Here is a 27,262-nt window from a genome sequence, read left to right as displayed (position 1 = left end):
TGACAGCAATCTGGACTTGTGACTCCATTGTGAATCCCTGCTTGAATACCCATTTTCAGTGACTACTAGCCCTAACTGAGCTACAGAAATTCTTCAAAATAGAAGGGACCAAGTGAAGGCTTCAGAAGCAAATGGTGTCTTTGCATTGTGCACTGGGCTTCTAAATGGATATTTTCCTGTCTGGAGCTTTTGTTTTCAATTTATGTCTTGCTTCAGCTAACCCTACTCAAGGTATCTGGAGCCCTAAAATTTGGTTGGATATGGGCAGCAATTGTTCTCCAATTAACTGATTTTTGCCTTACACTGAAGACTAAAGGCCTGATTGTGAGTTTAATGGATGGTACTCTGTCCATCAGGGTGATGGAGGACTTTTTCTATGCCATCCTGATGCCCGTCAAATTTAGAGATGATGGGAGGCCCAGCAGTTATCTTTATACACTGAAAGAAACCACTGTCACAGCAGTTCCTTTCAATTTACAAAAAGTTTACCCAGATCAGTTGACTGGGGGTGAGTGCTTGCAATGTTCAACACTCCGTCCATCATTTCCTTTGGTTTTTGCTTTGTTCGCCATAAGTGGGCAGGGTATGCTCAGACGTGAGTCCCTTGCTCACTTTGCCACTGGATTCAAGCAAGCCTGGCTGAAGACGGCTGAAATGCCAGAAACCGGTCCTAGGAAGCTTGTTTCCGGTCCAGGGAAGACATGGCTTGGCAGTTCGGGCTGGACTGTTCCCATGAGGCACAGGGTCAGACTGATTTGCATATGGCCATGTCTGAACTAGGGTGGCAGAGTGGGCTAAAGAATGGTGATGGATTAAACCCAGATCAGTTGACTGGGGGTGAGTGCTTGCAATGTTCAACACTCCGTCCATCATTTCCTTTGGTTTTTGCAAAAAGTTTAGTGGACATCTGCCATCGGGTTTAATGGCTGTACACCAAACATTTTCCAATTATTTTTATTTTTCAATAATAAAAGGTTGTTTCAGAAAAACAAAAATATTAATGAGCCCCATACCCTAGGAGTTTTCCAGGGTTTGTGGTCATTATTGTTTCCTATCCCTCACTTCCAGGTTATGATGGTGATGATGGACAAGAAAGAAAAGATACTACACCACCTTCCCTAAATAAGCAGGCAGTGTAATATCCTTCCTCTGATGGGCTCCACTCTGTCAGTCTTCCGGAGGACTTTTTCCAATCAACGGACCCCATGGGTGCTCTGTTGACTGAAAACCGAAAGTCCAACCATCTCTAAATGGGGAGGTCATAATGAGGGTTCAGTGATAAGGGTACATAGTCACCTTTCTATGTATAAAGTTATGACCATATATTGGTACATTTGAAAATATTTCTTTTTGTTTTTTGACATTCCATTGTCAACATTTTGTGATTTCAGTTGAATAGAATGTAAATTTTTTATAATGCCACGATTTGGACCTTTACGTCTTTCATCTCTTAAATGTAATGCTGATTGAAGCATGTGTTGATACATTTAAACCTTTAGTAAGCTTCAAAAGGAGGAAGTCCTTGGGTTTAGCCAAGCTACTAAATTGTGAGATAGAGAATGCCCTAAGGGAAGAAGTTTTTTTTAATCTTTGTTGGGTGTCAATGAGTGTGGGTGTATTGCCCATAGCGCACACCAAGTCTTTGGCTTCTCTTCCCATCAACATGCCAAAAGGATTTCCTATAAATGTAATTTTCACTTATTGGTCACCAGATGAAAGTGTTCCTCACAAAGGGGAATCATAGATTTTTTTTAAAAACATAAGGATGGCCACTGCCTACAGGACTTTACTAGTGGTGCAAATTTGTTTCCTGCACTGGTGTAGTTTTCAAGGGGCTTAGAAAAGACCTTGTTCTGGGAGCTTTGTTGCAGCCAGCTTGGTCACTCTCCAGCTACAGCTCCACGGCACCAAATAAGCCCGTTCTATCAAACGGAGGCATTTCTCACTCCATCTGCAGATGATGAAAATTATTGGAGTTCCTAGGGCGCGTACCAGGGCCATATCACCCCAGCCATCTCTAGAAGGTTGAAACTGAAGAGTACAACTCGAGGTCTAGCCCTTCCCCACCATCCTCTCCTTGCAGCCTGGCCACATGATGGGCCAGGCAAACATTATCTGCGGAATGTACTGGCTTCACTTGCCAGTACATGATTGAAGACTGAAGGTGGACAGGTTTCTTCAATGAAATCCTACAGGTACTGTGCTGCTGTTTGAGGATTAATGAAGGTTCCTGATCCACTGCTTCCTCCAGTCATCACGCTCGTGCATGGAACAAGGTTCACCTACCACATGGGGGGTGTGGCTAGGCACACGGCAAGATGGCCGCACAGTAGTGTAGCTCTGCCGGCCGCTGCAATAACCCTACTAATATTCTGCCTCCCCTGAGCCATCCACCATTGTCGCTTTGTCGGCAGGGAGCGTTGATGCCGGGGGCTCGCCGGCGGTGTGTCGGGCGGCGCGGATCTTGTCTGCGGGACCTGTGAGGTGGACGCTGCCCGTTCGCCCAGCGGCCGTCATGGCGGCCGGATTGCTGTGAGCGGACGCCGGTTCCTTCTGTGGCCGTATCGCCTGCTGTCCCTGTTTGGCTCCCCGGAGCACCTGCTGATATTCTTCGAGACTGTGCAGCGCTGGATCTGTCTGGAGATCCGCTGCGGGTGGTGTGCGCTCCGGGGCTTTGGATGTGCTGGGAGCTGGAGTTGCGGGGCACGCGGCCCCTGTGATCATGCGAGGACCCGGCGCCGCTTCATAAGGTAGACCGCGGTGTGAGCGTGGTCGACGGCGGCGCCTGCTCGGATGTGCCCCGGTGCTGCCTGACGGCTGTCTGCGCATCTGCCCCGAGGATCCAATATACATTGTGGGGAGATTATTGACTGCTGCACCCCTCGATTCCACGAGGGCCCGTCGGCTGCGTGGTGGCTGGGGTGTGCCCTGCTGTGGCCTGCTGAGCTCCCTACCGTGCTCATACTACCCTCTAGATCATGGGGGCTGTGACTGGGGGTGCTACCCGCTGCCAGAGCGGGTGTCTGGAGACATTGGGGCAAATCTCCTATGCTGCCTCGCCGGGACGGATGGGCTTGAGGCCACATTGATTTGATCTGTCCTTCGGATTTGGCGTAGTCTAGCCCAGCGCCTCATATCACTGATTGCATTTCCTAGTGGGCACTGGCTACATCGTTGGATGGTGGACGACATAGCATAGATAGCGCAGCACGTTAGCCAGCGCCTAACCTTTGACTCGGTGGGAGAGTCCCCTGCCCTTGATTCTATTGCTGGGTGGCTGTGGTTTCTGCGCTCCTGTGCGTTGCTGCCGCCATGGGCAAGCCGGAGAAAAACCAGCCCAGGCTCACCTTCGAACTCTGCAAGGGCGGTAAATCCTCCCAAACCGCTGCCTCTGACTCGGAGCTGGATGCTTTGACGTCGGTCCCCACTGCCCTGGAAAAATCATTGGCAGCCATCCACACCAGCTTACAGGCTATTGATGGGAAGATAGCGGCGCTTAATGATCGCATGGATCATTTCTCATCCAAGCTGGATAAACACGCGGTGAGGATTGGCGAGGCCGAGCAGTGGATCTCGGACGTGGAGGACGGTTTGCAGCAGGTGACTGCTAAGACCGTGGGTATGGACAAGTTGTTGGCTGTTATACAGGCCAAAAACGAGGACATTGAAGCGCACTCACGGCACAACAATGTGCGCATTTTGGGTCTGCTGGAATCTACCAATGTTGGGCGGCTGGAAGATTATGTTGAGACCATGCTAAGGGATATCTGTGGGTCTGACAGCCTCTCTAGTATGTTCGCCATTGAACGAGCCCATAGGTCCCTGGCAGCACGTCCACCTCCTTGTGCCCCCCCCGAGGCCTTTAATAGCTAGATTGCTAAACTTTAGAGACTGAGATACCATACTGCGCATCACTCGTCAAAAAGGAACAGTGAACTATCAAGGAACTGTCTTATCGTTTTATCCAGATTTTACGGCATCGGTGCAGGCGGCACGTAAGGAGTTTCAGGGGGTCAAGAAGCTCCTTATGAAAGAACAAATTCCATATGCCATGCTTTATCCAGCCCGCCTGCGCATAGGTCCAGAAGACAACGCAAAAATATTCACTAATTCCAAGTTGGCCTGGGACTATGCTAAAGCCCTACGATGACAGCGTCAGTCTACAGCCACTACTTCGGATGTCGATGATTGAGTGGTGCGAGGCTGACACGCGACTGCAGACTGTGTATGTTGCTGTGGGCTGCGTCCTTGTCCTGACCTCTGCAGCACAATGTGACACTCGCCGATTGGTGGATTGGTGCCTTCATGGGACAGAGATGGGGTTGCGTGTGCTGCAGTGCTGGCGTGGCATGCCTCCAGGCTTTAGAGTATTTTTTTTATTTTATATTGGTCTTGGGTAACTGTACTCTTGCTGGCTAATGTGGTTTGGATCTACTGACTGCTGGTGTGGGCCTGGGGGGGAGGGTGGGACCCTTCTCCTATGCCGGATGCATCATGGTCCCCGCAGATTGACGGTAAGGGTCCTACCCGCTGTTGCTCTTTTGGCTTGTAGATATCTCCTTCACTGATTGAATGGGTGGATGGTGGGCAGGGGGGGTTTGTGTCCCTTACTATGGCGGCCTGCTCCTGTCTTCATCAAGGAGTGAGTCTCAGCCGCTACGTTTCCCCCAATGGGTGTACCCCAAAAGCTATGTTGTGGTATTTTGTTTCTGTTGGCGATGGTTCTATTAGTGGGTACTGTATTTGGCGAATTGGGGTTGCTGAAGTGGGTGGAGGGAGGGGGTGGGTTTGTGTTCCGTAAGTTCAAAGGTACATTGATCAGATTGTGTTTTCCAGTGAGAGTCCGCACTGCCTGGTATGAACATAATTTGTGGCCTGCTGCCATTGTGATGGTGAATATTATGGGTAATGTTCACAGGTGAGACGTATAACTGCATGACGTGGAATGTACGTGGGCTTAATACTCCGAAGAAGATTCGCCAAGTATTGTCGTACTTGCACAGACATACCACACACATTGCATTGTTGCAGTAGACACACCTGAGCAATCGCTCTGAACCTGGGGTGGCACGGAGGTGGGCGGGTTTTAGGCTGGCGTCATCTTACTCTAACTATGCTAGAGGGGTGCTTATCCTTATCCGAAAAGGAATACCATTTTTGCCTATACATACTAGTGCGGATGCTGAAGGCCGCTGTGCTTTGGTGCAAGACAAGTTGGGTATGACTGTAGTTACGATTGTTAACATGTATGGTCCAATAGTGGACGACCCCACATCTTTTTTTAATATGCTTGCTGTTTTACGCTCATGGCCAGATACTGCTGTACTATGGGGAGGCGATTTGAATACCCACCTCAACCCCCAAATAGATAAATCCAATTCTTCTGGGGTACGCACCGTTAGGGTGGCTCAGTGCGTGCGTGACGCAATCGCGGAGTTTGGTTTTGTTGATGTTTGGAGTCTGCGTAATTCAGAGACTCTTGGGGGCACACACATCACCCCAGCTTTCAATAGTTGGTCTAGATTAGATTATTGTCTCTTGAGTGAGGAAGCTAATGGGTGGGTTACAGCGGTTCACACTTTACCACGCACATTATCAGATCATAACCCTGTTGCCTTAACTCTCAGTGTCCCTGCAAACCCCTGTCGCCCTTTCACCTGGTGGTTCCGGGCCGAGGCTTTGCTCGATCCCACCTACAACGACGCTGTCAGAACCGCTATTGTTCAGTATTTTGAGATAAATGTGGGTTCGGTGGAGAGCCAGTCTATACTCTGGGAAGGCTTTAAGGCGACAATCCGGGGAGTATGCATAGGTACCACAGCGGGGATCCTCAGGGACATCAGAGGTCAGCTGTCCAGAGTTGAAAAGGCATTGGGCGTACTGGAACAGCAATATCTTAGTGCCCCGTCTGCAGAATTCCTAGCACGTATTCATGAGTTTTTGACAGAATATAATTCTTTAGCTGAGACAGAGGCTCAATATATTGCAAGGAGGCGTACGGCGCGTGCTTTTGGGCAGGGGGTTTGACCGGGCAAGGCTTTGGCCTTCAAACTAAAGTTCTGTGCTGATCATCATCAGATTGACCGCATACTCAACTTCTGGATCGTAATATTTTACTCCACATGATATAGTGGGTCAATTCCGATACTTCTATTTGGACATGAATAAAACCCGAGGTGGGATGGAAACTGAGGCACTGGATGACTTTTTATCTAATGTGGCCTGCGCTTGGCTCTCGGACACCCATAGAGAGTATCTGAGTCTACCCAAAGACGAAACGAATGTGCGCGATGCTATTCTTTATATCCCAAATAATAAGGCCCCGGGACCGGATGGCCTAACGGCAGAATTTGATAAGTCTTACGCTGACATCCTTATACCCCATCTTCTGGAAATGTACGCGGAAGCTCATTGTTCTGGCGTTCTCCCTCCCTCCCTTAGACAGGCCTTGATTGTCACTCTGCTCAAAAAAGATAAACCACCCACGTCCTGTGAATCGTATCGTCCCCTCTCATTAATAAATCTAGGCGCAAAAATTCTGGCTAAGATACTGGCTACGAAAATCCAACCGCTAATGCCTCTTCTGGTGCTCCACCTCCCATAATCTGAGGACTATTTCCTCAATGTTTCATGTCCTTAACCGGAGTTGTCAGCGGCAGCGGTCATTCTCGACGCGGCCAAAGCGTTCAACTCCATAGAATGGCCATACATGTTTCACATACTGCACAGAATGGGGTTCCCTATGGTCTTGACGAGGTGGATTCAGGTTTTATATACGGACGCGTCGGCGAGGGTGAGGGTGGGTGGCTTCACGTCGGAACCTTTTCAGATTGAAAGGGACACTAGGCAGGGTTGCCCCCTGTCCCCGCTCCTTTTTGCCCTCATGTTGCAGCCATTGGCCTGCAAAATCCGACAGCGGCATTGAGAAACTGCCTTAAATTGTAATCATCGTCTGGTTGGGATCTCGATGTATGCGGCCGATATGGTCCTTTTCATATGAGATCCTCAGCAGTATTTGTCTCCGGTTATTCAGGAATATATTCATTTTGGCTTGTTCTCGGGACTGAAGATAAACTGGGAAAAGTCAGTAATTATTCCCTTGACACTCAATACGCCTCCGCCCCAGCTGGAATACCCCTTGGTCTGGTCCACAGTTCTGGTGAAGTATCTAGGTGTATGGATACACCGTGATCCTGAGATAGTCATTAAGGAGAACTATGGAATGGCCTATAACAACTTAGTACAACAAGTGGATAGGTGGTTACACCTCCCGTTGTCCTTGGCTGACCGCATAGCAGTGATTAAGATGATAATCCTTCCGAGGTTTTTATATCTATTTTGTAATATCCCGATCAAACTCACCACACATTTTTTTAAAACAGTACGATCCCAACTCTTGAGGCTGGTTTGGGGGAATAGGCAACCCAAAATTAGCAGGTGTATATTGACCTTGACTTATGATGAAGGAGGGTTTGCGGCTCCGGATTTCTATATATATTATCTTTGCGCCCAAGCCCAATATGCGTACTACTGGTTCCGGACGCACGATTTTATTCCACACATTGCGGTGGAGGATGGGGATGCTTACCCTGTTGCACTCGCGAGTCTCATCACACACACTAATAGGCCAAACTCGAGATTAACACTATAGATACCACTATTGCAGCCTGGCAGGCGATCGGTAGGCGTGCTCAGAAGCTCCTGCTCTATGCGCCTGCTTTGCCCCTGATGGGCCACGGCGCTCTATCGGTGACTCAAGAGCGGGGGCCATGAGAGCCCTAAAGGAGGTTGGCATTGCGCATATGCGTGATCTCTTTCCGGGAGGGAGGTATTTGTCGGAGGCTGATACGGGCCACATCCAGAATCCCACCTTGCTGTTTCAATACTCCCTCTGTCGGCTGAAACGCACACTTAAGGATCATTACCCCGACTTCCCGGCGGAGCTCCCCACGCTCCAGTCGCTTCAACTGCTATTGGTCACCCCAACTAAGAAAAAGTTAATTACCAAGCTTTATAAGGCAGTGCAGGGGGAGACTGTGTGTGGGTCGGATAGTAGTTTAGAGCACTGGAATGCTTCCCCGATTCTCCCACGGGACTGGGAACAAATCTGTACTCTCACAGGTTGCCTTTCCCACAATGGTAATCTTCGTATTATACACTTTAAATTCATACATCAAATATATCATACTCCTCTTAGGTTATATAGAATGGGACTGCGGGAGTCAGATCACTGCAGGCGCTGTGGCCTGTCGCAGGCTGATTTTCTCGACCTGGCATGGTATTGTGATTGTGTACATAAATACTGGGAGGGTGTCGTTGCTCGCATACATACCATGACAGGAATTGTTTTACAGTGTACGCCTCTGGAATGTCTGCTCGGCCATGCACCCCAGCTGAAGGCTGCTCTGGGTAGGTTTGTTAGGTGGCTCTCTTGCTTGCCAAATGACGTATTCTGTTTAATTGGGACAGCAAACGGTCACCTAAAGTTGATGAGTGGATTAAGGACCTCGTTTTCTGTCGCGAACAGTTGGAGTTGTATGCAGAGGAATTGCCTGTGTCGTCTAAGCCTAAAGACATCTGGTCGCCACTAAGAGACTATTTATTACTACAGATACATGACGATACTGTATAAATTGCTTGCTTATGTATACTGGCATGTATTCTGATTTCTTGGATTTGGCTTAGTATGGAGTGGGGCCCAAAGAATGCGTGTCATGTGATATCTGATCTCAACATGTACCTTTACAAGTTTGTTTATATTGTTTTTGGTTCACCGCTGCCTGCCGCAGCGGTATGTTTGTACGATGCTGTGAAAATCTAATAAACAGAATTTTTAAAAAAGTCTTAAAAAAGATGTGCTTCCTCCTGTATACGCTTCCTGATCTCCTTGCCAGATGGTTCACATTTCTAAAACACTTTGTAGAGAATGCAACCATTGCCAGCTATCCTGCACTGGTGGCCAGTGCCTCAGTTTGCACCTGTCCAGACGTTATTTGAGGTATGTGTTGTGAGGCTCTCAGTATCCGATGCCAACTCACAGAAACTCGACCACTGTGATTGAGACAGGGCATCAGCAATGCTTACCACTTTGCAGGAACTTGGGGTATAGGCAGTGTCTGGAGGCCTTTAGGGTTTTGAGAACTGACACCCATCCTCCAATTGTTTTTGCTGTGTCCCGTTTCCTCAATTCTATGTGGCATAGGCCCCTTATGTTTTTAAATGCCCCCCGCATATATTAAACGTCCTCTTTGTATTTTCCACTGTTTTTATACTATTAATTAACATAATCGTTGTTTTAACTTCTTCCTAAATTTTAACATCTTTTTAACTGTTATGAAACTTGATTAATTCATTTGCATTCTGTTTATATTTTATAATGTTTATTGATGTTTTTATTGCCCAATTCCAGTGATGTATGTATTATATTTTCTGCTTTTATGGTCTATAATGACCGAAATAAAGCTTGGAAAATGGAGAAGAAAAAAAAAAGGTTCACCTACCACCCTGGCATCAGGGGCATGAGGTGCACTGCCTATACAAGCCATCTGCTTCATAACATTGGAAGGCCTGGCTTGGCTGTGCAGCTGTCTGCCAGACCTATTGTTACCAAGGCTTTAAAATATATACAGAGTGGGATCTGGCTCCACACAGAGCAATATGTTTGTCTCACTTCATGCTATTAGTTGGTTGGTGTATCAAGCCACGTCCTTTTGAGTGTCTGCACTGCAGTGCATGAGGAATTACTTTACGTCTGAAAAGTACACTGAGCAATCACATGGAAAAATCTTATCTTATAGATGCATTGCAAACATAAAACAATAGTTTTATGCTTTTCTTTTCACTATGATGGGCATTTTTAGAATGCATTAATGGGTAGCCAAAATGAACGCCAGACCTACTGAATTTGCCAGTGCTCCGCATGAATTCTTTTAATCCTCTTTAAACTTCCTGCCACTGGTCATCATACCATACCTGCTCTTGTTTTTTGTTTCTTTGCCTTAAGTGCTCATCTCCATCTCGTTTTTCTGCCTCTTAGTTTTATGGTCACCAGTCCCAGCGCCTCCAGCTCCTCGCCCCCTTTCCAATCTGTTACCCCATTTCCTCCTAAGGTCGGGAATGCGCTGCACTTCTGTTTCATTTTTTTTGTTTCTTTGTTGCCTGCTGGCACGTCTAGCGTTTTCATCTACAAGATTGGTTACTTAATTCTCCGTCATGATTTTTCTAATTATATTGCCACCTTTGTTCTAGAGTTATATAACCTCTATTTTCAAGGTGTAGGCAGAAAGAATTATATACATTCAATAAGATAAGTGAAAGAATAATGAGCGCCTTCTACTTGCTTTATAAATGTCATCGAAATGTATAAAGAACGGTGCGTGCGGAGTTTCCGTTTCACGCCCGATATTACGGACAAGCTGCATTGACAGTTTTGCCATTAATGTCGATTATCATCTTTCATAGGCATGGACACCGCCAGAAGACTATTAAAGTTTGAAAAGAAGCTGCTCAGTGTTTCTTGGAAGCAACACATTTATTTAAAAAAAAGAAAAAAAAAGAGCAGGAAGATTTTATCCTGCAGGAAGCAATTTCTTACAAATCCCACTCACCGTTTTCTCTGGCGAATCTATCGATTTCCAATCACTGGCTTTTAACTGATGCAGTTTGTCAAACTTCATGCTGACATCTTCAATAGACAGCTGCAGCAAATCCCAAAACCCTGCAAGGTCTTGGGAAGTCGGCCTCGGCATAGCACTGGGGTCCTGCAATAAACCAAAAGCGAAACTAAAGTCACCCCTACATGCTGTTTCGCAAGTATCTCTCAAATTTATAAACGATACAGTTATCTTCGCAGAGATGCGTGAGAGCGAATATATGTATGAAGATGGTACTTATTTCACATGAAAATCATTTATATATCACTGGTCCGCCAACTCGCCCATTAAATTCAAGTAATTCAGAGAATGTGACAATCTATATTTTGAAAAAAGTTACCTTTTCCTGCGTCTTTTTTGTTATCAAGTTTTACAGTTATCTTCACAGAGACGTGTGGGAGTGAATATGTTGTACTCTTACATGAAGTAGACGCTGATAGCCATGTAAGTTCTTTAGTACCTTTATTCCAGTAGTACAGAAAGTTGGTTTACTGGTACATCCAACAGGTAGTACAGGTAACAGGATAAGGTAAAGTAGGTTAGCCCAGTAGTAAGTCCTTGGTCATATGCCACAGCAAACACCTTTGTAGTATCAAACCCCCTTGGTAGTATCTAACCCCACCAGGAGCAGCCTGCCTGCTGCTCAGCCCATCTGTAACTGTCATACCTCACCCAGTCAGACTCCCAACGTTCTAAGCATCACAGCATTCTCAACATTCTACTCCAAACACACACTGTGGCTGATCAGCAGGTGAACTGGTAAACTGCAAGATATGAAAATACTATGCAGGGCATAACATATCCCCCTTCTTTTAAAATGAAAAACAAAAGTGACATTTGTACTATGGGAATACAACAATGCTATATGAATAAACCACACACAAAAAGAAAATACACTTATAATAAAATGATTCAAAACTCAAAGATGCCTAAAAGTGTTAAACAACACGAAAGATTCAAAGGCAATAAAAAGAAAACAACAGATTGAGACAATAAGTAGCGTATAGCAAAAGGGAAACAAACCCCACGACCCAACTCAATCTATAAAACATTCTGAAGCATAATGCACATATTGCCAAATCTCAAACATAGCAAAATTACCCATGAAAAGAATGAATCAAAACCAGGGATGTGCAATTAAGAACATCACGAGAGATAATGAACCATTCAAAGTAGAGAACGGATAATATACAACAATTGTAAAAATTGAGTACAAGAACTGTGAGTGGGAAACTCACTCACCAACCCGCCTCAATAAAAAGGCCGCGTGTGCCGCTTAATGTGTACCAAGACCACATACCCACCCCAGAGCAGGGGTTCCAATAACTCTAAATGGGAAGGAACTAGAATCAAACCCATACCCATCCCTAAAATAAGGGAACGTGTAAACACAGCCCATCAAAGACACTAAGAGGGCATCCCTTGCATAAGGGCACTAAACCTGTGGAGAATGAACCACTGAGGACAAAACACCTCAACTTTACACTCACTAACTAAACCAGACATACGTGTAACCTCTGCCCAATAACACTAATAGGGCATCCCTTGCCTAAGGGCACTATACTGTGTGATGAGCACAAACCAAACTTGATCCCCGTAACTAGGGAAAAACCTGTGATAACCACCCCGACAATAAACGTCCAACCCATATGTAGGGAAACAAAAACTGTGGCATATCACTACACTAATTAACATTACATAAAATTTTCCAATACTTTAAATGGAAAACATATCTAAAAACTGTAATAGCCACACCGGTGAGCGATCTCTCACCCGAACATTTCCATCGTTCTTGTAGTAAATTCACCGACGCTCCCATCAGTGACGCCATAAAGTTCAGCACCAATGTCCTGAAACAGGAACCATCACTGAATTCAACTCTCCACATGTTCACGTGAAGCGGGAACAGAATACATTCATGAAGATGGTACTAATTTCACATGGAAATCCCTTGTGTTTCACTGGTCCGCCAACTCGCCCACTAAATTCACAGAATGTGACAATCTATATTTTGAAAAATAGATTACTTTTGCCTATGTCTCTTCTGTTATCAAATGTTCAGTCTGTGACTGTTGACATCTGATATGAGATATCAAATGATTCTGACAAGAGTTAAGGTGGGCGAGCACCTGAATGCTCAAGTCGGATGCATGCTAGTGGCCTTGCTTCCCTCAAGCCGAAAAGGAACAGAGCCAAACTGTAAGCACAAGCAGTCCAAAGCGCAATCCTCATCTAATCCTTTCAGCAGCCAGGCTCTGCCAATGCGGTCACTGCTTCGAAGCGCTCTCCTGCAGAGGGCCCACCCATGCTTTCCAGTCAGCCTGCAACAAGGGGCTTCTCAGGGCGTTATCCTTCTTCCAACCCTATTTAACCTCTGTCTTGAGCTACTTGGAGAGACCCATAGGAACCCTGGGATCCTATGTCACCTGTCTGCTGCCACTCCCTGGATCTACCTTAAGGTCTCATCCCCGTGACATTATCCTTCTCTCCAACACCTTGGCAAAAATTCAGACATGGATGTCAACTCATCACCGTGCACTCAGCCCTACAAAAACAGAGTTCCTTCTCATATCTAAGGAGAAATCCAACCTACAAGTACAAGAATGGAAGGAACCCCTCCCTGCCCGGAGTGCCAATGCACCATTGTTCAGTTGCTTAGCTTCTTCCTTGACAATCGTCCCAATATCAAGAGTCAAATCCGGCCAGGGGTGCCCAGTTCCACTTAGGCTTTTTGGGGGATCACACAGCTCATTCCTGAACATGACTTAAAGTTAGTTGTTCAGGCGTTGGTTCTTTCCAGGCTAGACTATGGGAAACTCACTCCTCTCAGGTATCCCCAAAGCACACTTATCTCCACTCCGAACAATTCTACATGCTGCGGCCTGCTATGTTACTCAACACAAGAAATCTGACCACACCTCATCTATCCTGCTATTTCTTCAATGGCTCCCTATTGAGGCAAAAGCCCATTTTCAAACTGTGTACACTACACACAAGCCCCTGCTCTCCTCTTTGCCTATCTACCTAATAGGAAAGATGAAAATGTCAGGCACAAAACAGGGTACAAAAGACACAGAATCCCTTTTCCTTCCACCTTCAATCGAGAACAATGCATGCACCAATCATTCTCAGGAACTCCATTTCTCCCACCCTCTGTATAACCTCATGCCATGCTACCTTTGAAAAGGAATTTGAGGCTCTTCTCTTTGAAAGACACAAACTAAATCTGTGATCTCCCACACTCTCTCGAATGTCCGTCTGTCTGTTTTCCTGTGCTGTATCTAAACATCTTATTGCAATGATTATTGGTACCTGTGCTCTTGTAAAGTTCTCTGATGCACGTTGAATATGTCAGTGCTATATACAATTACAAAAATAACTAAACAAAATATAATTTGCCAGTACATTGCACGATTGAAAGAAGGGAAGAGTATTTGGAGAAGAAGAGCTCGGACAGGGATGAGGAAGAGAGATAGGGTAGAGGAAACTGGATAGTGGTTAGGGATAGACAGGGCATAAGATGAATGCAGGTGACAGTCTGGTGAGACACGTGAGAGAGTGACAGGAGAGCACTATGGCATAGGGAAGAAATGAGGGAGGAGATAAGGTAGGGGGATGAAAGAAAGGCCATGGAAGTAGTGGGGCAGAATCAGCAGTGCGATATGGGCGTGGCTGTGACTGCCTGCACTCCCAGCCTATCAGGGGCACCTGCCTGTCACAGCATGCCCATAGACAGCAATGAGCCACTCTGCCTCTGTGGGCCCCTGGTGCACGCCTTCCAGACTGCCCCGTCGCCGCTCTGGTCAGTGAGAGCAAGCGCACGATCATTGTATTGCTGGCTCTGCTTTTGTTTTGGCTGAAATAGCTAAGCCATATCCTGGGCCTTGATTCTCTCTGGCTTGGCTGTTCCCATAAATATTCTGTCTGCATGCCTACCTCTAATACACAGACTGGTCACTTCGGCGAGGATGCACGCACCCTCCTAAGAACATGAGGTAATGGCTGAATCGCCCTTGACCCTGCCAAATCTTTCATAAATATAACAACAGAGGGCCTGCACACATCTCGTAGAGGTACGAGGGAAATCTGTGACTATCTTCTCAGTACTACCGTACCACGAGAACCACTTTGTACTGCTTTCTCAGACTTCTGCCCAAATGGCTGTGCAGACACTGCAGGTTACCTGTACACATTTATTCCCTACATTACTGTTCGACTGGTCGTTCGCTGTACGCACCACTAGAGGACAGTGTTCTTCTATAAATACACACGTTCCTTGTTATTCGGTTACATTTGTGTTCTCGTTCTGAACAGTGCAGTGCGTCTTCTATAGGGCACCATTACTTACCAAATATTTCTCGAGATATGAACAAAGCGATACATTTTATCAGATGTGCGAATGCTCTGTGGGTAGATTATGAGTTACCCAGATAAACTTACAATAGTTGCCGAGAAAGTGTAAGTAGATGTCTGGCCTTAGAAGCTCTTCTGGTAGAGTTGTTCCTTTCTTGGAACACTTAAGCCTGTGCGCGTTCCTGATTACAAGGGTCTGTAAAAAACAAACGTGTTTCTAAAGTTTCATTATGCAGGAGTCCTCGCCCGCTGCGGATCTTCCCTCCTGGCCACCTTGTTAACAAATCCTGACTCCTCACAGGCTTTAATGCACAGCTCGTGTTCATAGTGTACAGGGCATGCAAGAGATCTACTTTGTGAATGTGCCGCATTATGCCGCACAATTTACCTATTTTGACACACAATTTTTCATCACTGCCACATAATTTAATCCTCCTCTGTCACCTAATTCCAGTGGTCCTGTCTTGAGTTAAATAAAGTATATTAAACTGATGCTGGACCTGCAACGAGGCTTGAGCTTGGAATCGTTCGGTAGGTAGAGCAATAACACTACAGGCACACTGCTAAGTTCTGCGAGTACAGGGAAAACTGCTAAGCTTTGGAGATGGCCACTGCAAAATACCAGTCTGACCCATGAACATTGACAAGTCAGTCAATCATTCTTTCAATCAATCTGTTTTTCAGTATCTCAGGTAAAAGCCATATATTACAAAATGTAAAATAATCATAACACAATTAGGTAAAATGAAAAATATTATACTCTTACAATAACTAAAATCACCCAGGTCGCTTTGTAAGCAATGGTCCTAACAGGGGCGCAGCCCACTGCTTAAAGGCAGAAAATAAAAAATAAAATGATAATAAAACACTTTTATTATCATTTTATTTGTCATTGACTCGGCCGAGTTTGCTGAGTCTGCCCAGTCTGGGGCAGGGCCAGGTCACAGCGCCACCAGCAGGGGGAGGAGGATTCGTGGGCACCAAAAATGCGCATGTCAGTTTGGCCGGCCGTCCAAGTTCAGCCAAACCGATGTGCGCACTTGGATATCTCCAGGCTATTCCTTGGAGATATCTGCCGGGCTCAGGAGCACCGGCTCCCAGTTCCTGCTGGAGCATGGAACTGGCCAGCGCTTCTCTCATGCTGGGAGTAATAGCATGAGAGAAGCGCAGGTATCGCTTGGTGCAGGGCCGGGAGCAGAGGAGCAGCAAGGCACAGCGCGAGAGCATACGAAAGTATATATTTATTTGTTTACTTTCCCCGCGCTGCCCCTGCACTGCCCCAACACGTAGAATATACAGCAGCCGGGACTGAGTCCTAAGCACCCATTGACAATAATACCTAGATGACATTTGACAATGTCCATTACTTTCTCTTGTCTCCTCCTTGTTACACTTATTACTAACGAGGCACAGTTTCTCTCTATTAATGGGCATAACAGGAGAGAGATAGTGAGAATGCACAAATGTGCCGTTGTTTTTCCCACTAGACGATGCCCTTTGTTTTACAGAGATTATACTACATTGGTGGTTTGGCCATACCTCTCACTCTTATGCATCTCAAAGGAGGGTGAGATTTAGTAGGTTTGGAGGGTCAGTCCATTGATGTCTGTGGAGGTGAAGCTTTTTATTAGAGTGAGGAAAGGTTTGATGCTGAACTCTAAGAGAGCCATTCTTCTTTGGGTAGTGACTATGGGGCCAATGAAGTTGACACCTTCCAAACGTAAGTAACTTGATAGGTATGGGTGTGGCAGATGAAACAGCACCAAATCGAAGTGCAAGGAGGTTATAATGCTCTAGTGTCAATTTAACACAGCAACTTTTGGTTACTTTATTAAAAGTTTTTCTTGATTCTGTCCCTGTTTACCTTGTGTGCAGGGAACTGACATGCTTCACAGTACGTTTAGTATAAATTGATAACATTGCACATATTCTGATAACCGGTTTGGAATAAACAGCACTATTTGAAAAACCTTATTTTAATGTAAAAAATCAATTCTGAGATTCAACATTTTAGAATATCCTGAAATATGAGACTATCAAGTGTTGTCGTGCACTCATTATTTACTATAAGTGTCCACACATTCCTTTACTAGCTCAGCCCGATGCACACTTCAGTTTCCATGACGACTCGAAGGTCGTATATGACAAAAAGTCATAAGCACAATTCACAGTTTATGCACCTGAAGGTTATTTATTGAGCATTAACAATACATTTCTACTATTTGCTTTCGTAGCTGCAACATACTCGAATGCCACCAAAGAGGCATGGTTTTCAGACACCCACAGCACTGGCCCTTTTCTCACAAACCGCTCAACTGTTCAGGAAGATTTCACAAAAACATATTCTAACTTGACCGTAAATTATACGCCTTACAAATAATTGACCTTCTGCTGTCTGATTGGAGTGTTTTAAAGCCAATTACGCCTGTGTATAAGAAGTACCCTTTAATATGTCAATCACCGGTGTTGATTTGCAAGCAGATAATGCACCAGATGAATAGACCAGCTGTGCCCGTCCAATCTTGGCACCAACTAACTTGTATCATTAACGAATCCATATTTTTGCTGGCCCAAAGGGTCACTTACATGCACATGTGGCAATCCCATGACATTCTACCAAAGCACTGGAATCGAGCTAAACGAATCGAAACTAAAGGTTTTAGGTTTATTGAGGTGAGCTATGCTTCCTAATTTACATCACTGCATTTCCCCTTTAATAGGGACATTGCATAAAAGGGCTTCACTACCTTTTAGGTCTGGTCTGACTGCATCACCTGCCTGCCAGGCGTCTTTCACTCATTGCTTTGTTGAACTGCAATTCCTGTGTTGCTTCAGCACACAGGAGAGCACAGACAGAGAGAGAGAGGGAGGGAGAGAGAGAGAGAGAGAGAGAGAGAGAGAGAGAGAGAGGAAATGAGGCAGTCCTCTTCAGCCATGGGCTGTGCTGCCAGTGTCAGTCACCTATTGGATCAACACATAAAGCATAAATTGTCTGTGTACATCTCATTCCACATTCTCAAAGGGAGAAGCAAAGAAGCCCATCTCCACCAGCACCACCAGCAGCACCACCACCACCCTGGCTGACACATTTAAACTTTGTAAGGGGTTGAGAGCTGATGTGTGCTGCACGGCAGTGAGGCTTGAGTGAACAATGCAACTTCAGCATACTGTGATTGTCTGCAGTACAGCAGGCATGCCACTTTTCACTTGACCATGCAGCAGCATTTGAGGTACACTCTGGCACCGTGTGCCTCCTGGGTTGTCCTTGCATCAATGAATTCTAGAGTCAACCAACAGACCCAATAACTTAATGGCCAGCCCACTGCTTATCTTTTATGTAAAAGGAAAGTACTTTAATCACACAGCAGAAGTAAGTACTATACAATTAAACTGGAATAGCAAATCCAAGGTCAAAATCCTGGTTACGATCTGCAGTGAATGCCACAACTCTCTCCTTTAGTGTTCTCTCCTGCTCCGGTACTCTTACAGTTATATTATCTACTGGACTGCAAGATTGGAATGCATGACGTACCGGTGCAGATTACTTTACTTTTACCCCCACTGATCAGATGAACAACTATGTTCAAAAGTTCTCGCCCACGGTATGGGCAGAGGAAAGAGCCTTAAGTCCTAGCACATGATTCGTCAGCATGTGTGCAACCCTTTGTTCTTAACGCAGGCTACGCCACACTCTACCTTTTCAAGGATGTTGCAGATTGTGTGTTGTGGTGGGTGCAGTCCAGGTTTGCATACTACGCAATGGCATCCCTGAACTGCAGGGGCCTTGGCAGCAGGTTTTTTTTACAACAGGAATCACTGAGCCCCTGATGTTTTCAGCAATTGCAGCCCATCCAGCTGAATGCAGACAGGAACCCAAGGAAGACAGTGGTGTCCTCCAGGCTGAATCAGTAGATGTATAACATCTTCAGCAGTGGCCTTCAGTTAGAAATTGGGTTTCTGGTTGGCTAGGGTATGCAGCTAAGCCAGTAAAAGAAAAAAGAAAAATTAAAGAGCAGAGAAACGTCCTCTTTCTAAAAGTGACATTTCTAAAATAACAGTGTTAAATTCAACTTCACCATTAAAGAGGGTTTCTCATTACTCTTCCAACTGTACCAAACATGATAAAGCTATTCGTCTCTGCTCAGGAATTACCACTTATAAGTATATAAGGGAATTCCCAATGTTGGCCTATAGAAGGAGTAGGCCTCACAGCAGTGAAAAACTAATTTAGCTATTTGTCACTGCCAGGACATGTAAAACTTAAATGGATGTGTCCTACCTTTTAGTTACACAGGTCACTTAGGGCCTACCTTAGGCGGGTTTAAGGCTTGGCAAAATGTTTTAAATGCCAAGTCGAGGTGGCATTAAACTGCACACACAGGCCTTGCAATGGCAGTCATGAGACAGGTTTGAAAGGCTACGTTTGTGGGTGGCATAACCACTGCTGCAGGCCCACTAGTAGCATTTAGATTCCAGGCCCTGCAAAAAATGGTATACCACTTTACAAGGGAATTACTAAACTAAATATGCCAATCGGGTATATACCAATGTCACCATGTTTTAGGGGAGAAGCACATGTACTTTAGCACCGGTTAACAGTGGTAAAGTGCTCAGAGTCCAAACCCCAACAAAAAACTACAGCAAAAGGTGGGAGACAAAAGGGAAAAAGTTGGGGGAAGGCCACCCTAAGGATGATAGGTCTAAAACCTTCTTAGATCGTTCAGCTGAACCACAGCAGTTTCCCTTGCCTGGTGTTGGCAGAGGCTTTATCAACTTGCAGGTCCACAGTGGCTGCCAGTGAACATGATGACACGCTTTTAAAGTCTTAGTGCAGATCACCACATGAACTGCATAAAGAGCAAAGAGAACACCCACAACATGGGTCACTCTCAGCTTTTCTCTCTAGGGGAGCCTACTTTCCTCTCACCAGGAGTATATGGTCTTCTTTTCCTGGACAGTCTCTCTTCTGCTTGACCAGGCACACTCCTTCCCTCTCTCCGCAGGTAGGTAAGTAGGCTTCTAGAATCTAGGCAGAGCCTCAGATCCTTCAGCAGAATGTTTAGACTTCGGTTGATCTCTCCTTTGGAAGAAATGACTGCGAGGAAGACACCAGGTGGGCTGCACAGCAACTCTATAATTACTGTGTGGTGCACTCCCTTCCTTGTTCATAAAGAACCATGTGGATTCTTTTGGATCCCACTTTTATACACACTGTCTGAGGTTTCAGACAGGTTAGGATTGGTTCTTTTTCATTTCCAGGCTTTCTCCAGACACAGCTCGGCAGGATCATCCAAATCAATGGCTCAATAAAGTGCAAGTTTGATGAAACTGACTGCCATCAACTTCCTGAAAGAACCAGAGTCAGACAAAAGGGCAGGTCCTGCCTAGAAACTTCATCACCTTAAACAACAGAAACCGCAGTACTACCCCTCACTCTTACCATGCACCAAATGGCAATACTTAGAAAGAGCTAATTAGGAGCCCTTTGCTAACAATGCTTTCATGGAATTTCTAAATGTAGCCCTGTATCCATCCTTTTCCATCCTCTTCACGTGTCTGGGTCCCTACCATCCAGCAACAGAAATGCAGGTAATATACTTCCACTGTCTGGGAAAGCAGTCATCAGACTCCATTGTGTGGCATGCTATAAACAGGGGAATCCAAGTTCACCCAGTACTCAGATTCACACATCACACATGCATGTACTATATTTGTACAGCACATTGCACACATTTAACACACACACAGGATATTACTGCAAGGTACTAGGTTTCACATAAGAGTGGAACCTTATATGAAAGGTATGAGTAAATTAACCTTTCACTGATACAGAGGAAAAAGGTTGGGTCACACTAAGATTTCACAAAACATGTTATACTGCTACCACAACTTTAATTGATGTACCCAGGGCAGGGACAGTAGTCCACTGCCTACTATAAGGGCACACTCGGTGCACTCCTGCCGGTCACAGGACAAGTCCTAGAGCTCACATTACCAGAGACAGGCATCTGTACATATGCTATATTAGCTTGAAGCCAGGACCAAAAAACACCAGGGTACTAGTGTCCAATGCAGGGAACATCCCCAATCTAAAAACCTGCCTGCTCCAAGAAGACAGTAGCCTTGAATTTTGAACCATGGGTATCGAATATGATTTTGAAAATTTTCAATATATTTTGTGATTATAGAGCATCTTCAAAATAGCAGACCCCTGTGCACCAATATTCCCAGTGCCCTCTTGTTTCTTGTGCTCCGTGGATCTCCTCGTCCTCTCTTACATCTACCACCTTCCCCTACCTTTCTCTACACAAGAGTGTTTTTAGGTCAGGTTACATCGGGATTAAACAAGAAGTATGCTGACAAACTCCACTAATGTGCATCTGATAACACCCTTTTGTTCAGGTGTGGATAAGAACATTGTGTCCATCCTATTGTTTTATTGGTACGAGGTCATGAACAAAGCTACTGAAACTAGTTATTCAATAGTTTCAGGCAGCAAAACAATATACAATTTGCTATATTTTGGTGCTTAGATCCCCTGCCTATACTCGCTGCTAAACTGGACATTGCATAATCATATATTCAGTCCTCTCTGAGGTGTGAGATGCAGAAGCAGGATGGAGATTGAGACTCCACCTAATGCAAATCAGTGTTTGATGTAACTCCTTAACTAGCCATGGGTATCCCAAGAGGTGAGTCCCTTGCTCCCTGTGCAACAGGATTCAAACAATACCTCACTGATGAGGCCTAAAAAGGCTAAAACCTGTTTGGGGTGTTGCTGTGGTACTTCCTGTAGGAGGTCTTACCTGGCAGTTTGGGATGTACTGTTCCCATGAGGAGCAGGGTCAATACAGGTTTGGTTACTGTGGCCTCTGTATAAAGTGGCACACTGGGTGAAAACAATGGGTTGGTATGTCACCTAGAGTGACTGCTAGGGGTGTAAGCTATTTACAAGCATTTCTCCCATCAATGTAGGTGTTTGATCATACTTGGCCACTAACTTTGCTCAATCTCTCAATGTCCATTCAATCTAAGAATGTGTCACTGTACTAAGCAACATGTGTACCTTTAGAAGGAGTTCAGACCTAGATTGGGGTTCTCAAGCCCAGAAAAGTCCTTCACTTCAACATAAATAAAGCAGGGGCCTTTCTGATGCTCATACAGTAGAATTTTAGATGATTTCCCATTTCAGTGTGACACATGGTGAGACATATGGTTGTTAATTTAGAATATATTTCTTTGTAAGTGTTGAATGTTTTACACTTATGCATGTGGCCACTTACCTTCACCCACTTACCCACATCTGCCATATGAAGCATTCAAACTCATACTCATCTTCTAACCCACTCTCCCACTTACCTCTGCATTCTGTGACTGGTCCACCCAGACAAGTCCATAAAAAAGTGCATAGAAACTCTCCCCTCTTTTATTAAACACTTTCACAAGCTTTATTGGTATTGTCAATATTTGTTACCCCCTTGTCAAGTGGTGGCTAAAATTGCTGTGTGTATTAAGATGTATTTTAATATAAGTTTTACGTCATTGATTGATGACTGTGTGTGGTTGTGCATATTTGTGAGTGGGTGAGTAGGAAAATGAGTCAAAGGGCAGATGCAAGGGTAGATGAATGGAAGGACGATTGCCTGGATACATGGATGGTTGATTCAGGGTATATATGAATGAATGAATGCATGTTTGGATGAATGGGCAAGTGATTATATATTCAAAAACAACAGGAGGGAACTCCTATCTTGCGTAGCCTATCTCTTTGTGGACTTGTGTTGCTTGTTAAATCTGACTTGAGTGCACTATGATAAATCTGGCCCTGTGTGTTTTCGTGGGCCACTATCTGCTTTCTTTCAGCCACCCTACATAGTCGTATGATCCCGCCTTGCTACGTCACTGTACATGCAACACCATGGAAAGATTGAAGAATGCTGCTCTGCTTATTTTCTACTTTTTATTGAAAGTATATATTCACCTTATTTAGGCAGAGGCATTTTTTCTGTGTCCTACTTTTATTCCTTTAAATTACTGTCCATATATTTGGTGAATGCTTGTGTTAGTTTTGGGGGTGGATAAGTGAGTAAATGCAATAATGAATCAGTAAACTGATGATGCGTGAGTGCAAGACTGAGTGACAAACTGCATGTATGGTGAGGTTCTGAATCCCTAAACGTGCTAGTGACTGAAGAGGCACCTTCAGTTATAAATTAGACTTACTGGCTTTGCCAATACTTGTTTTTAAAATCCTGTGGCACATTACTGCATCATGGACTACTGGTATACCCAAATTCCAATATGATTTCTGTAGTCACTCAACATACATTAGACAACCATAATTTCACAGTCTGTTGTTAGAAGATGGGAGACGATTTTAGACTCTTCAACTGACTTGAGATACAAGGGCAGTTATATTCAAGAGAGAGCAATTTCCACAGTGGGAATCGAACTTGTATAGCATTAGAATTAGCATTTTTAGAACGTTTAGTAAAACTTGAATAATTGGTCACGAAATCACTAGAAGAAGCTTTGTGCATATGAAATTGTGCATCACTGTTCATTCTGCTGCGGTAGCCACTGACAAACACAACCCAACATGTCTTCAAGTACTGGGTGTTATCAACACAGACATGCAGATAACAGTGCTCATGGGAACCTAGTAGGAAGCTACAAAGATACCATTTATAGAAGTTATTAAAATAGCAGCAACTATTCAGGTATGAAAAGATTTGGGTGTCCTAGTTGTAGGTACATGGTTAGAGATTTAGGTTTGCATGACATTGCACAACAAATTGATACATGTAATATCATAGCCACCGAATTTACCTCTGTGGTGCATGAAGACGAATGGAAGTGTACAAAGTACAAGGTGTGTGACGCACTTGAATTGGCAGACTCCGCATTCGCATTTTTATCGTGTGTGCTGCTTCAAATGTACGCAATGGGTGAATTGGCGAATATATATCATTGCTTCAAATATCATTTTTCATTGCTTCAAATTCTTTTTTGTGTACATGAGCATTTCTGAGCGCACGTGCGGTTTTGATATTGTTGAGGCGATATTTACCTTATATCTGAGTGACGATGAACTAGACTGGATAATGCAGACAAGAGGGTTTTTGTCTGTCTGTATAGTCATTAATTTGAGAAGTCACTCAAGTGCATGCGCAGAAGGACGTCCGTAAAGCTGTGAAATGACGCTCCATGCCGGTGTTTGCAGGTTTGCCAGTTTGTGTTACTGTGTACAACACGGCGCCTGCTCTCCCACAGAGCAGCTGGTGAAATGCACAGCTTTATATTCATTATAGGCTCGGTCTATTCTCAGGGGGGCTCGGACCTGCCTGTGCAGCTGAGCCAGGAGCAGGCTTGATATGGATCTGTGACTCTCAGTGTCACACCTGTTTTGTTCGCTGCTCATGCCTCGTTTTCACGGATTGCCTTTGCCCCCCGGGGGATCTCTGCTTCTTTTTCGCTTTCATTTGGGCGAGAAGCAATGCTTGCTGGGCCGGTTATTGAACATGCCGCAAAATGCTCTGAAAACTGTCTGTTTGACTGCCCAGGTCTTTATCATTGTTTGCGTAGCACCCCCAGATGTGTTCCAACTGCAAGCAAGAGCTGGCAACCAAAAATAATTATTCCTTTCCGTGGCACTACCCTGACCCCCTTCATATCATGGCATCCTCTCAGTACTATATCACAGCCCAGTGGAGAAATGGAATGGCTCCCGAGCATCTAGCACTTTCAGGCAGCCTTATTATAACAGTTAATATTTCCCGAAGCAGCCTTGTGGTCACACCCACGCCTCCTGTGCAACATCAGAATTTTCATTCAAACTCCCTCACTTGACATTCCTGCTCTGATTCCCCTCAAGAACTGTAGACCGCGGCGAAAATTCACTTTCTGCAACTTGAAAGAAGAGTGTAATTACTCTGCTGCTCCCTGCTAAATATGTACTTTTCACATCTGTATGTTAGATGCATTTCACCATTAGGGATGTTCAGGCGTTTTAAATTCTTAATAAATTCATTTTTCAAAAAAGGTATGTTCAGGCGTTTTAAATTCTTAATAAATTCATTTTTCAAAAAAGGTATGTTCAGGCGTTTTAAATTCTTAATAAATTCATTTTTCAAAAAAGGTATGTTTAGGCATGCTTCCATGGCTGGTGTATTTGAAGGGAGCTCTTCGGTCCTAGGAATTCTAACAGCTGCACGCCACTGTGACCAATCTGCTCTGTATTGAAGGCAGAAGTGGTCAACTGGTGATACATTAACATCTTTTGAAGTTTATTATTATTTGCATTTGATACTGAACAATCTTACTTGGCTACATGGTGACTCTTACAGCTCTGGCCAAGCCTTTTACTTATGCCACAGTGAAATGTAAATTGACAAGTCTGAGACCTCATCTCTTCCACTTGGTGAATTCAGAGAGGGCTTGAAATCTGCCGGTTTCGCAGGTTTGATGGCTCTGCAATTATTTAAAAAAATCCTTAGCACAAGGTGTATGTGTTTGTCTGGCTCTGGACGAGGAATGCAGGGTGGGGCTAACTAAGTTAGGCCTGAACTCCTGTCTCAATGTAGATGTACTTTGCATCAAAGGTGACAATCTAAAAGCAGTATTCTTAAAATTATTCTTGCAAGCATGAGAAACAGGTATGGTTGTGACAATACATTGTTTTCATTCTAGGTGAGATTTGAAAGGTCTTTGCTAATTCGATCGTTCATATGGCGATCTCCTTGCGTCTAAACACTTTTTTAGCTTATGCTTTCAGGGTCGGGTTAATTCGAATCTATTGCTCCTTTTTAAAATGTTTTAACTAACCACACATACAAAGTTCACTCCGAACTTGCACTTGCCTTTGCCTATCCTACCTCATCCACACCCCAGTCACTGGTCTTTGTATCTCCAGCATTACAATATAAAACATTTCCGTTTGGAATGCTATAGATGGCAAATAAAATAAATGAACCAATGCCATGCTATACATCACAATTTAGCAAAAGTGTGTTTCAGTGGGAAATCTGTGGAGCACCAAAGATAGGCGAAAGAAGTTGGCAAAAATTCCATATAAAGGCTATACTCAACTAGCCCTTCTCCCCCAACAGACTGCAAAGACTAGAATGCAGCCAGTAACATATCATCAGAGACAACGTGTGCTGCATTGTCAACACATAAACCCAGGAGAATACAGCAAATAGAAAGAATATATAAAGTGAGGGTCGCATTGTTTGGGCAACCAGAGGACATCAATAAGCAAAGCTACAGGTTAAACAGTACAATCATATTTCATTGGCAATATTACACAGTGCATTTAGCCGCTATCAGTTATGACGTATGCCATGTTAGCATGCGTACAACTACTTACTGGATTGCATCTGTTGCTCCCTGACTCCTTCCAAAACACGTACACCAACAGGTAGTGTTTCACAATCTGCATTTTCGGCATTTCAACCACATGTTTTGAAGCACTCATGATGTTCAAATGGACCATGTGGGAAAGTTCCCTTTTTGGCTGGGTCACCATTTGTCTTGGACTGGTGTTGCTGATTTATTGACTCTGTGCACTGTGACATTGATAATCCAGTCCCATTGCATGTTCTCTGATCTGTAAAATTTGGTAAAACTAGCTAACTCCTAATTTAACTTTCAACTTATTTAACTTTCCTATAAGGCTATAATGCAAAATTAAATGTCACCTGTTGACTGCAGCACCCATCATGCCGTTCACTAGTTTGTCACGGAAAACATGGGTTACAGTGTAACAGTGAAGCATGAATGCCGCAGTTTAAATTCCAGTTCGACCTGTTAAAATAATTTATTTTGACAGGGAAATCCTCCATTTTAAATAATAAAACATCAACCCATGTATGCCTTCTAACCCACAATGTAGTGTGCATGGAATGTAATGTGGGACAAGTAGAAAGTTAGGGCCTGATTTAGATCTTAGCAGATCTGGTCCCGTCGTCACTTTTGTGACGGTTTCACCATCCGCTTACTCGGTGGTTCGCCCACTCTATTTAGTTGTTGGCAGGTCTATGGATGATGGTTCATCCAAGTGCTGCCGTCTCCCTTCCAGAATTTTCCTCCCACATCAGTGACATCATAGGCAAAAGTAGCAGTTGAAGGGAGTCCAGCCAACATTACCCTCGGGCCAATCATGATGTGCCTCTCTGCCGAGGAAGCTGTGGCAGGTACACCTCCATCCTTGAGTTGGCTGAATCATTGGAAATAAGTTAGAAACATAAATATTTTTG

General features: G+C 44.5%; 1 protein-coding gene across 1 annotated transcript in view; it reads right to left on the bottom strand.

Moving 5' to 3' along the window:
* DLGAP2 (DLG associated protein 2) overlaps window positions 1-27,262 on the bottom strand; it is a 1,278,043-nt gene that overhangs the window by 77,972 nt on the left and 1,172,809 nt on the right. Inside the window, exon 11 of the mRNA XM_085610808.1 lies at window positions 10,608-10,760. Coding sequence (XP_085466934.1) covers window positions 10,608-10,760 — 153 coding nt within the window. The remainder of the gene's footprint in view (window positions 1-10,607; window positions 10,761-27,262) is intronic.

The sequence above is a fragment of the Triturus cristatus genome, chromosome 6 (assembly GCF_964204655.1).
Source record: "Triturus cristatus chromosome 6, aTriCri1.1, whole genome shotgun sequence".
In the NCBI taxonomy this organism is placed as follows: domain Eukaryota; kingdom Metazoa; phylum Chordata; class Amphibia; order Caudata; family Salamandridae; genus Triturus; species Triturus cristatus.
Note: the sequence above shows the minus strand (reverse complement) of the source record. Positions and strands in the feature narration are given on the sequence as shown.